The 12,500-nt window shown below is 44.2% G+C and overlaps 4 protein-coding genes across 4 annotated transcripts in view; 1 reads left to right on the top strand and 3 right to left on the bottom strand.

Annotated features, from left to right (window-relative positions):
- Positions 1-1,421, bottom strand: part of EMH_0012520 (acetyl-CoA acyltransferase B, putative) — a gene marked incomplete at both ends in the record, with an annotated part of 2,747 nt that extends 1,326 nt beyond the window's left edge. The window contains 4 exons of the mRNA XM_013499560.1: positions 58-221; positions 417-554; positions 796-897; positions 1,412-1,421. Coding sequence (XP_013355014.1) covers positions 58-221; positions 417-554; positions 796-897; positions 1,412-1,421 — 414 coding nt within the window. The remainder of the gene's footprint in view (positions 1-57; positions 222-416; positions 555-795; positions 898-1,411) is intronic.
- A 2,099-nt stretch (positions 1,422-3,520) lies between these two features.
- Positions 3,521-4,457, bottom strand: EMH_0012530 (dense-granule antigen DG32, putative; the record flags this gene model as incomplete). The annotated part of the gene is made up of 2 exons (XM_013499561.1): positions 3,521-3,919; positions 4,245-4,457. 2 exons carry the CDS (start codon positions 4,455-4,457, stop codon positions 3,521-3,523), a joined length of 612 nt encoding a protein of 203 aa, XP_013355015.1.
- A 3,629-nt stretch (positions 4,458-8,086) lies between these two features.
- Positions 8,087-11,898, top strand: EMH_0012540 (uncharacterized protein; the record flags this gene model as incomplete). Its single annotated transcript, XM_013499562.1, has 9 exons — positions 8,087-8,108; positions 8,619-8,753; positions 8,988-9,062; positions 9,211-9,241; positions 9,411-10,299; positions 10,417-10,555; positions 10,845-10,903; positions 11,090-11,190; positions 11,514-11,898. The coding sequence occupies 9 exons, from the start codon at positions 8,087-8,089 to the stop codon at positions 11,896-11,898; spliced, it is 1,836 nt and encodes a 611-aa protein (XP_013355016.1).
- Positions 11,899-12,343: 445 nt separating this feature from the next.
- Positions 12,344-12,500, bottom strand: part of EMH_0012550 (uncharacterized protein) — a gene marked incomplete at both ends in the record, with an annotated part of 4,637 nt that continues 4,480 nt past the window's right edge. Inside the window, one exon of the mRNA XM_013499563.1 lies at positions 12,344-12,500. This exon is cut by the window's right edge and continues 951 nt beyond it. Coding sequence (XP_013355017.1) covers positions 12,344-12,500 — 157 coding nt within the window.

Raw genomic sequence — 12,500 nt, forward strand, 5'->3', positions numbered from 1 at the left:
TGAGGTGTCTATACACCTGAATCTGAAACCACAAGTTTCTGCATTTTTTTTTCTTACATCTGAAGTTGTTCCCATCGGCAGCAAACAGTTTCTTGCATTTTCACTTTCAAAAACTTTTTCTGAAATTTTTTCGGGATTCAGAGCCGAAGTCATTTCAAAGTGCGACATAGATTCCACGCCCCCAGCCACACCCACATCGATGTTACCGGCAGCAATAGAGCCTGCATATGCACACGAAACAACAGAAACAAAACAGAAAGAAACAGAGAGAATACAGACACAAGTGTTCGTCAGTGCTGCTGCTGCTGTTGCTGCTGTTGTTGCTGTTGCTGCTGTTGTTGCTGTTGCTGCTGTTGTTGCTGTTGCTGCTGTTGTTGCTGCTGTTGCTGTTGCTGCTGTTGCTGCGGTGATCTCACCTGCTATCGCCGCCACTGCTTGTAGGCCGCTGCTGCACTGTCTGTTGACGGTATGCACGGGCGTGCTGATGGGGAGGCCCCCCATCAGAGCCGCAATTCGAGCCCCGAGGGCCCCAGCACCAGGCTGCAGGACGTTGCCTGTGAAAAAGAGAAGAAGAAAAGAGAAAGAGAGAAAGAAAAGAGAGAGAAAGAAAACGCAGAGATAGAAAAAAAAAGATAAAAGAGAGAGATCGAGAGGAGAAGACGAAAGAAAGAGAAAAAGAGATGTGAAATGAAGTACAGGAGAAGAAAACTAGCAGCAGTTTAGGTTTTGTTTGTATTTTTTTTTTTTTTATTTTTCAGGTGTATAGACAGCTAGCCAGAGGCTACATGAACACACCGATGCAGACATCCTCAATCAGATTTGGATTTATTCGAGTTTTGTTGATGAGGGCCTCAAACAATAAACTCAGCAAAGTCTCAGGGTATTCATCTTTAAACCCTGAAAAAAAAAAAAATAAATAAACAAAAAAAATAAATAAACAAACAAAGAAACACATGTATATGTACACAGAGAAACACACAAACACACATAGAGAAACACAGAGAACAACAAACGAAGAAACAAAGAAAAAACGAAGCCAACAAACAAACACACAAACAAACAAGCGAAAAAACAAATGCATAGAAGAGGTGCTGGCTTTGACTCGGTGCTGAGCAGCAGAGCCGAGCTGTCTATACACCGCAGGACCCACCGCCTCTTTTGGCCTTCGTCAGTGGCGTGCGTATCGCGCAGCAGATGACGACATCATCTGAGGATCCCAAGCTGCAGCAGATAAGGGGGTAGGGGAGATGTATTTGTGGTGCTTTCGTGCGGAAGAAACGCAGAGACAGACATATAAAACTCAGCTGGTTGCTGCTTAAGTAGAGAAAAAAAACACCAATCAACTGTACAGCTCAGGTGTACGTACACCTCAAACCCTCTTTGAATGTTTTAGTTGTATATGAATACTCACTTCGCTGCATGGGAAACCTGAGAGGTGATGGCCTTCAGCCGATGCATCGTTCCTGCTGGGGGTTCTTCAGCCCAAACAAAACTGTATTCTCTTCTCTGTACAAACAATTCAACTTTATTTTACTATTTTCTTCTCTTTTTTATGCTGTCGTCGCCGCCGCTGCCGACGACAGAATATACGAAGAGGCGAACCGCCGGAGCCGGGCTGCGCACGACGGGCTGCGCGTTTCAGGCGGCAGCTGGGGGGGAGAAACGCGAAACACCAGTTATATACAGACAAAATATGGTGTTTAATCGATAGAAACAACAGAAAAATACAAATAAAAACAGGAAACAAAGGCACAGAATGAAGGAAACACGAGACAGCCCCCCCGGTGCTCGGGCTGACGTTGCACAGTCAGTGGTCCACCGGGTGTATCGACAGCTCAACGAAATATATAACTCTGTGTGTTTTCGTCTGTCACGGTCAGTTTATTTAGTTTGTATTTCAAGTCTGTATGCGGGGAGTTTCGCTCTGTTAGTGGGGCGATGGTCTTCCGCCGGTGAGCTCAGCCCCCCTTGTCATTTGTGTATACAAAAAAGAATACAAAAAAGAGAAACATAATTATGAAATTTTAAATACATTTATCAAATAATTAATTCTCTTTATATATATCTAGAGATTCAAACAACACAGCCAGCTGTATATAGACAACACTAGCATGGGTTTAGTCGTCACAGGGTGGAGCTGAAGCTGCACCACCCGGAAGAGGAACGAGTTGCAAACCCCACGAAACTATACATACATATATATATATATATATATATATATATANTATATATATATATATATATATATATATATATATATATATATATATATATATATATATATATATATTAGTATGGGTATATTTTCTATAGAAGCCAAGGAAGTTCAGCTCGAAGTAATGCAAATAAAATACAATAATAATTAAGGATAATAAAAATAATAATATACAAAAATACATAAATAATAAAACTACAGATATCAATACAAATAAAAATTCAACTACTAACAATAATAACATCTGTAGTAAACAAAATACTAATATATATACTAACAAGAAAACTAACGTAAAAAACTAGTATACATACTAATACAAAAATTTATACAGAAACTAATAGAGATACAAATACTGATTCAAATAGAAATATATATATATATTTATAAGGAAAAACTAATTCAACTACCACTACAGAAGTAATAGAATACAAAAAAAAAAACAAAAAAAACAAAAAAAAAAAACAAAAAAGAAAAGAAATATAATAACAAGGAACACTTTATTTCCCCCGGCAAAAAGTAGTTCGTCTCCCTCCGGTTGTTGTGTTTGTTATGTATGCCTTTTTGTTGTAGTTTGTGTTTTCATTTGTATGAATATTAATTTTAATTATTAATTTATATTTTAATTGTTTATTTATATTTTAATTGTTTATTTTTTATTGTTTAGTCTGCTGTTGGCGGCCCGGCGAGACGAACCTCTTTCCGGTTTCAGCGCCGCCCGCTGCGCGCCACTGACTCTAACAAGAGAATTAAAAACAGATGGGTTGAAGCAACAACCCCACATTATAATACAGGTGCTGCATCATCAGCAGCAAGAGTATTAGCAGCAGCAGCAGCAGCAGCAGCAGCACCACGAACGGATTCAATAACAAGTGGACTGAACTAACTAGGCCGCGTTTACACAGAAACGGCCAGAGGAACAGCAGCAGCAGCAGCTGCTGCTGCAACTACAGCAGCATCTGCTGCTGCAGCAACTACAGCAGCAGCTGCTGCTGCAGCAACTACAGCAGCAGCAGCAGCAACAGCAGCAGCACAAGAGAAGAGTCAGGTGGTTCGCCCGTCGCATTGAACAACAAACACTACTTATGGCCCCGAGAAGAAGACGCTGTGCACGCAGGAGAAAGAAAGAACGCCTTGCGATAACCTCCAGGCCTTAAAACGAAACTCTCTTGCTGCTGCTGCTGCTGTTGCTGCTGCTGCTGCTTCTATTGCTGCTTCTTCTGTTGCTGCTGGTGCTGCTGCGCTTTGACCCCGAGCCCCAGCCGGACTTAAGCAGCTATTTCAATCGTGAATAAGCAACATAAGAATTTAGTTGCTGTCTGCTTTTCCTCCTGTACCGCCCTCTGCTGCCTTCTCCGGCTGTGGTGTGGGTGTTCCCCTCCAGTCGTTGACCCAGCGTCTGATGGTTTGTAGCTCGGGGTCGAGCAGCAGGTCGTTGATGTTGCTGACGCGGCTGCTGCCTCGGAGTGCTGGGCCCATAACATTCTTATGCAGGTTTACAAGTGCCTGCCAGGCCCCCAAGTCTGCTGCGTCGCGGGGGTTCTCGGGGGTCAGAGACCACCAGTCCCGCAGCGCCTCATACAGCTCCATCGTCAGCGCATCCCACGTCTGCTGGTTGACGCGGCCCTGGAATACATCTTTCTTTAGTCGTTCCATCAAGAACCGAGCCAGCTGCAGCGCCTCGTTCTTGCCCCCTAGGCCAGCAAACTGAAGGGAAACACCACCACGAACACCGACAGAAACGCATTTATATATCATATATACACGTGGGGGATTCAATAAAACAGCAGGCAGAGATATACGGTGCTGCAGAAGAGGCAAATAAACATTTCAGGGGCTGTATTACAGCAACATATGGAGCTGAAACGGGATAGAGAACAGGTGAAACACACGCGCCCAGGAGGCCGCAGTAGAGCAGCAACAACGACAACAGCGACAACAGGGATAAACAGTAGCATCAAGGGTAATCTACGAATGCAACTGCAACAAGTGCATGCAAATAGATAAAGAGGAAACACGCATCTGCACTCACCATGTACCGCAAGCGGCGGGCCGCCTTCGATCCTTGCTTGCGCACCACAAGGTCGTATAAGTCTTTCCAAAATTCTGAGAGAGGAGCAGCTACAGACTCTTCTACTGCCTTCTTAGCTGCGACATCTAGCATTTTATCCCCTTCAGCGACCGCAGCTAAAGGGCAGCACTGCAGCACGGCCACGAGGCCAACCAAGCCCACTATGAGCCTCATCCTGTGCAAGCCGGAGGCAGGAAATAAAGGCAAATGCCAAGAAAAACCACAAGAAGAAACAGTAAATAAGATTAATCAACCAAAATTAATACGCAGAAAAAAACCAGTATGCAGGAGAGCCGATACCCGGCAGCAAACCACAAGCGGCTGCTGCCCCGAGTGCAGCAGAACACCAGCAGCACCTGCTGTGGGGAACAGAGCAACAGGATGACGGTGATCGAGCTACCTCTCTTTTGTTTACCATACAAACGTCATCATCTTCTTTTTTTAATTAAATTTATTCAGTTCTTTCGCTCCTTTTGCGGCTCATATCGCCTGTATACGCCCCAGCAACCTCCGCTTGACTGCCTCTAGGCCAACCCGGCCAACCAGCTCTACCGTCACTAAGCGCTGCAACTTCCTCTGGCGAGGCGGAATTTGTGGTTTATGCTTAGTATTTCGAGCCGAAGAAATCCTCATTTCATATATATTTAATATTTTATACAATAGAAATCGCCTTTTGCAATCGTTTGCTTAGATCAAGGCCGAAAAGGCTGCTCTCTGCTCTCATATAGATGAGGCACCCGCCGCGTATTCAACTCCGCCTACAAACGCCCTCACGCTCACTATGTGGTGCGGGCGCCTCCTCCGTATTTTCTTTAACGAATATTAATGATGCTAATATAAATATAATTGTTTTTCAATTAAAAATATATCCTTAATCTGCAAACCCGCGTACTGATGATATATGTATCTGATACTGAACCGCCCACGTCATAGGCTCACCGCCTCCTGTACTCCGGCCGTCTACATTGTCAGTCCCCTCCACTCCTAGCATATTCCGTTTCGTTTATTGCTCTAAATAATTTTAATAATTTTAGATTTAAAAGCGGTATCTCGCAACGAAGCCGTCGGTGTCTACGACCTTCCCCACGTTTTCTTAGCCTATGCTCAACGGGGATAGCAAATAAATATACGCAAATAGACTGAAACTAATGTTTCATTAAACTACATCATTCTCTATTTAATATTTCGCCTATCTTGGGACTTCTTCGGTCTTTTCCTCCCCCCTCAGAATCCAACATTTGCAGTTCCCCAGCTGGCCAGCGCCACTTAGCCACTTGTATGAAGAACCCCAGGAGGTGTGCGTTTTCTGTAAATAAGTTATTTAACATAATTTAATCAAATATTTTATTTATCACAATTTGATCATTACATTCTCCCCTCACCCCGTGTCTGTCCGTTGAAGCCCCTATCCGGGGTTACTACTGCATTTCTTGTTGCAACTTCTTTTGCTAGGCAACTGCTTATGAAGCGTGTTTGCATGTTTACGATATCCGCCTTGAACAAAAAGAATATCACAAGGGGGAATGAAGTACTAACTAAACAGCTCCAATAAGATACAAGTAAACCCCCGTCAGCATCTTCTTTCTCAGCCCTGGAGCCGTGAAGGGGGGTATCGCCTCTTGTTTTCCCCTGTAATCTTCATTGGCCTTTTATCACTTCTTTCTATAACTCCGTTGTCTAGTTTTATAGTTTCGTATCTAGCGCTATACTCTGCTGTATTGTAGTATTATGATCTTGTAGCATGGTCTGCCTGCAGCTGACACAAGAGCCTTCACTTGGCGTTGGTATGTTGCGTATAAGCAAACACAATTGTTCCACAAGTATATGAATATGCAAAGCATGCAATAAAGGGAACTCTGATGAAGCTTTCTCGTGCTGAGCCTGGCTTGTATTGCCAGCGGCAGCGGGGCGCGCTGCCGCAGCACCAAAGCGTCAGCTCAACAACCAGAACGCCTGAGAAAAGGAGAAGGGAAACTCTTACTTTAAGCATTTACATACATTGCAGCTCCCTTCTGTGCTTGATTAAGCTCAGAAAGCAAGCGCTATAGATCTGCTGTCTCTTGTTGTACTCTGTTCCCTAGCTCTATATATATATATATATATATATATATATATATATATATATATATATATATCTNGTCTAGTTCTAAAATCTCTTTTCTAAACACCCCAAAGAATATATATATATATATATATATATATATATATATATCACCTTAGTTGATCGCACATCTCTACTTTTCGTCTTTCTGTTGCTCTGCATGAAGCTGTTTTAATTTTCTATTAACCTGCATAGATGCGTTTAGCTTGTGTGTAGCCTCTATATGTAGCGACTCTGAACGTGAAAACAAGAATATTAAATAAAAATGTTTTGTATTGTTATGCTGTTGAGTGTTTATGTATAATTATTATACTATTTAATGTATACAGAGTCTGCATATATACGCATCACATTGTCTAGTACATACAAGTGCGTGTATATATATACACACTGGTACCATGTATAAATATATATATATATATATATATATATATATATTATATATATCTAGTTATTCAATACAAGTGTACATGTAATTATTGCATGATGATTTTCCTATTAACTAGACATTTCTGTGGTTTTTTTTGTTAATTAAGCGCCTGCTTTCATCTACCCTTTTCTGGTTCTCTTGGTCATTAAACTTTCTCTTTTTTTCTTTTTCCGAGCCGCCCACTAACTAAACACCTTTGTACTTCTTTTTTTTTTTTTTTTTCTCATTTCCCTTTCTCATAAATCCCGCTGCTTTCTCCTTTTTATGCTGCCGTTTCACTACATGGTATAACGGCCTTACATACATATCTCTGCACGGCTTAAGCCCGCATTGTATTGTGCCTCACAGCACAATGGAATAAATGAATAAATAAATAAATAAATAAAGAACAATCTATAATGATAGTTCTGTATAAACGCTTATTATATTACTAATTCTGTTCAATTGGCGTTCTCTTTCACTTGCTACCGTCGATGAGACACCATGCACTGCTAATATCTACAACCGAAACCCCAAGTTCTACTCTCTAAACCCTCAACTCTAAACAATTTTTATCATTTTACTTTTACTCAAAGATAAACTGAAATCGCTTTCTCGTGAATATGCATCGTCGATGATGTGTAAGCGCCGAATAGACAACACCCTTGAAACCTATTGAGCATAAGGGGCTAGCTAAATAAAGAAATAAAACAAAAAATACATATTAAATATAAAATAGTGGAGAAAAAAGGAAAAAAGATAAAGAATAAAGCAAGGAACGACGATTCACCTATACCATAGAGACTCGCTGCCCAGTGGTCACACACGAAACATGCAAAGCGGGCGAGCCCATGCCTCCGCCGCCGCTTCCTCTGATGCTTGCAAGGATTAACATAAATTAAAAAGGTTTATATTGTTGTAAAAAGGGTTTATTTCGTTTCCTGTAAATATTAATGGCAATACACTTGCCGAGACTCAGCAAGGGAAGGCGGGTCCTGAGCTGCTGACGCCGGCCGGTGAATAGAGGTATTCCTTGAGTGCTTAATTGCTCTCTTCTCCATTTTATTTTGTTGCTTTTGTTTATTATTTACTAATTGTTCAATACGCGGGGGGAATATCTGCTTCGATTCGGCTCCGTAGACAGCAGCCACACGGCGACGACCTCCATCATCGCCGCTGTATTTTCTGTTTATCACACAAATTAAATATTAAAAACCAATTAAAGAAGCAGTTCATGCTCAAGCATCAGCTGTGCCTTTTCTTTCTGCTTGCACACCGACGCCCGACGCCACAATGGCGAGCCCAGCGAAACCTCGTAAGCTGCTTGATTATTACATTTCTTTGCGTGATTAAATCATCTGCAGTTTACCCTATTAAAGCATAATTAAAATAATTAATTATCTGGTGTATAAGATGCCGTGTCAAATGGTGTATATGATGCTTGCTCATCCCTGAAACCTGAATCATGAATAGCGTATTGGGGTGTAGCAGCAACTGTAGACAACAGCGGAGGGTTTGGGGGGGAGGCATACACCACATAACTAAAGTCTGTGGCTCTCTATACTTCTGTATAAACTGGTTAGAGGGTTGCGCTCTGCTGCAGCTGACTATGCTCGTTGCGCTATTGCTACGCCGCTTTCTTGCTTGCTTTGCTGCTGCTGCTGCATGTTACTCTTTTGGCAGCTACACTTCTTTCTTCTTGCTGCTGCATCTCTCTCCTGCTGCTGCTGTACATATTTCTTCCTGCTGCTGCTGCTGCTGCTGCTGCTTGCTGCTGCTGTTATCTTGCTGCTGCACCTCTTTCTTGCCGCTGCTGTTGCTGCAGGCCGCCGCAACAACCCCAGCGGGGCGGCAGCCAAACCCGCCGCGAAGAAGGGGAAAACAACGCGCAGAGCTGCAGAACCAAAAAAGACAAAAGCAGCAGCAAGTCATGCAGAAACTGTAAAGAAAACAAAGAACCGTGAGCTCACCTTTTTTGCCGTGCACTGCTGCAGCCAAAGACCCCTCGTTTTTTTTTTTCTTTATGATTCCTTTATAGTACTGAATAGCCTTCTTTCTCCGGCCTGTGTTGTGTATTTCTTTTTCCTTTTTTTGTTGTTCTGTTGGTGCAGTTTTTATTACATGGCTTGTGACCTGCTGCTTGCTCACCGCTTCTCCTGTGTTCGTGCGTGTGTTTCTCTATCTCTCTCGCCAGACACCCCAGCCAAAGCAGCGACGCCGCCTAAGAGTTCAGAGGCCCCTCAAGAGCACGACATTGCGGCTTTGATCGGTGAGTGGGGATGCTACATTTGCACGAAATTTCGTGCAGCTCGGGTCTGGTGTATGTTGGTGGTGCTGCAGCACATGTTTATCCTCCTGCTGCAGCCACCAAGTACTTTTGCTGCAGTGTATGCAATGTGTTTCTGTTTCTCCTTTAGATAAACAACGACGCCTTCAGGACGAAATCAGGTGGGTGTTTAAGGGGCAAAGAGAGACAGCCACCCACCGCCACCTCGTGCAGATAGACAGCTGAGATGCTGAGCTAGAGATAAGGATTATCAATTCTCATTGCTGCTGCTGCTGCTGCTGTCTCTGCTGCTGTTGCTGCTGTTATTTACTGCTGTATTTCTTCTTTCAGTTCTCGTCAGCGTGAGATACTGTCGCTCAAGGAGCTGGTGACTGCATTGTCTGGGGGCGCGGTGCCGTTGCCTGTGCCGGTGGAGGTCTTCTATAAACTGGGGCAGCAGTTCATAGAGGCGAACCCCCGCGTCTTCTCTCTGACTTTCCCGCCGTTGGAGCAGCTGCAGCAACCGACAGCAGACGCTGCAGCAGGAACTGCTGCAGCAGGAACACCCACACAGGCAGCCAGCGGAGAGCCAGGGGAGGAGGAGAATGAAGAAATACAACATGCGAGAGATACGCCGAACAAACAGGGAAGCGAACAGAGACAAAAAACAGAGGGAGAGCAAGTCGTAATCTCGAGACATGGATCCGGCGGCCAAGCATATGCAGAGGCTGCTGCAAAGAGAGAGATGCCAGAGCTAGAGAACGAGCAGGAAAAGTACATGCATCAGCAGCAGCAGCAGCTACAGCAGCCGCAGCAACAGCAGCAGCCGCAGCCGCTACTACAACCGCAGCAGCCGCAGCAGCTACTGCAGCCACAGCATATGCATATGCATCCGCAGCAGCTCAAGCAGCTGCAGCAGCAGGCGCAAATAGGAGAACCTGAACTTCAGCAGGAGTTGTCTCTGCGGGTTAAACTTGCAGCTGCCCTTTCTGAGCAGAATGAAGTACTGCATGCACAGGCGAGGTTACTGGCTGACGCGGTGGCAAGCAGAGATAAGAGGATGGAAATTGTAGAGGAAGAGTTGAATGTATTGGAGAGAAAAATAAGCAGCATCGCGCAGAAAGCAGAACAAATCGTCACTGCAGCAGCAGCAAACAGACGAAAGCTTGGCGAGCATCTTCTTCTTAGAAATTCAACTGCGGCTGCTGGTATGGGTTCAGGGGCTTCTGATCAAGCAGCAGTGAGATATAAATAATAAAAATAATGATAAAGATAATAAAGATAATACTAAGAATAACATTAATATTGAAGGGTTCACTTCATTCTGGTCATAGTTGTTTCTGCGCTTGATATGCAGGACCTGCACACGCGGCTGCCTTTCACAGAAACCCCAGCGGGGAAAGAAACCGAGGAAGATATAAAACGAGAAGATTCGTTGACTCCAATGAACGCCTCAAATGATAGTAGAAAGGCATCTCGGGGTTCCTCTGTTCCGTGTACGTCTTTATTTCCTTCTTCAGTTGCGTTTTAGTTTTTTCAGTTGTTCTTTTGCTTCCTTGGTGGTGGTGGTGGTCGTTGTTGTTGTTGGGTCTTTGCTTTGGTTTTGGGGTTGCAGCACGCATGCAGATTCAGTTTTTTGCTCCTAATTTGCTGCTGTATTACTTGGTTGTTGCTTGTGTGTTCGTTTGTTTGTTGGTAGTTTGGTGTTTGCATATATATTGGTTTGTTTGTTTGTTCTTTCATTTCTTTCTTTATGTTTATTTATTATTGTTTGCTTGTATTTAGGTGATACGCCGACACTTGCCGAAGAAGCCGCCAGCGTTAGTGCAGACTACCAAGGCTACGTAAGCAAAAAACTTGAATTCTCCCCTTTGGGCTTTTCGTACAGCTTTCTTGAGGCTGTTTCTCCCTCTTTGCTGTTATTTGTTTCGTTTTTTCATTTATATTTATCACTGGATCGTGGCAGAAGTTTATAGAAAAGGCATCTGCTGGTTTGGGGGTGAATGCGGTGGTGTGGTGCGTATGCTCAGTTGTCTCGCGAGGACTGCAGCCCTATTGAAAAAAAGACGGCTGAGGCATTGCATGCAGATCCTCGTATTTCTTTGGAGCCTGTATTCTCTCCGGAAGGAAGGTATGTTCGTCTATGTGCTTGTTCACCTCGCAACTACTGAGAAACCCCATTTCCCTTCGTTCTGGCGTTAGTGCCCTTTCTTTGTTTTTATCCATACGGAGTCAGTGGCTGGTTATAATGAAATGCACAGAGAGGTTATCCCTTTAAGCTGGGCTGTAAGCGGTCGTACAATTGATCTTACAGCTGTACGCTGTGCAGCATGTGCATTGTCGATGTCGGGGGGCCCCCAGAGGGGCCCCCTCTGGCATCCTTACTCCGCGGGCTGTATCTGTGCTGATCTGTGTGTGGTATTTGAGGGGCTGTGACTTTGTTTGTTTTTGCAGTGCGAACGACCACCTGCGTGCATCAGAGAAGACCCCAGCTATGGGTTCTTCGGGGGAGCAGTGCACCGTTTCTCCTGGTTGTTCATTGGCCCCGCGTTATTATCCTGAGGTCACTCCCATAGATATATCTGCAAGCTTAGGCTGCTTGAGCCCCGCGGAAATGCAGGTTCTGTCGAGAGAAGAAGCAAAGCTTAACAGGAGCGCTGCGGCAGTGAACGGCTGCAGCAACAGCACATCAGCTGGCTGCGTTTCAGCTGCTTCGGGATACCCAAAGTACAACCAGTTGCTTGTTCCTTCTTCGGGTGTATGTGCAGCGTCCGTAAAACCCGAATTCAAGAACGCACAGCAGCGAGGCCAAACGGTGCAGTGGCAGGCCCGCTCATGAGTTGGTGTGTCTCGCATACAGGGCGACGACGACACAGACACCGTAAACCCAGACGCTGTTTAGTAGTACCCTTAAGGAGAATGTGAACAGCTATAGAGTTACTTGATGGATGCATGAATGCCTGCAGTACGTAACACAAGGAGCTGCAGATTAACATAAATCGAAGCAGCCGGCAGGGTTAGGGTGAATCTATTCCTCCTTTGGTACTCCCTAAACAAACAACCTTTTTCTGAGTTTGGTATCTTCCCCTTAGCGTGAGAGGAGAGAAACTTTCGTGCTGTTGACGCGTTGCACTCGCGTCGCTACCCTGTATCTGTAAGCATATCTGGTCTAGCATAATACATATTAAGCCAAACAAAACAAGGTAAATAATAAAATAAAACGAAACAAAAAACAAAACAAAACAAAACAAAACAAAACCCCGCAGCTAGAGAGCTGTGCTGGATCAAGCCCCAAGAGTACCCGTTTCCATTAGGCGGAAACTCTCTCGGGTTGACCGCAGAAAGCGCTGCAGCGCCGTCAGCCGTTCATCGATTTCAGAGAAAACAGCGCGGCCTGCATTGACTGTATTGGGGGTACTGGTACTGCTGGGTCCTTCGCCC

This window comes from Eimeria mitis, genomic scaffold, assembly GCF_000499745.2.
Source record: "Eimeria mitis Houghton genomic scaffold, Emh_scaff444, whole genome shotgun sequence".
In the NCBI taxonomy this organism is placed as follows: domain Eukaryota; phylum Apicomplexa; class Conoidasida; order Eucoccidiorida; family Eimeriidae; genus Eimeria; species Eimeria mitis.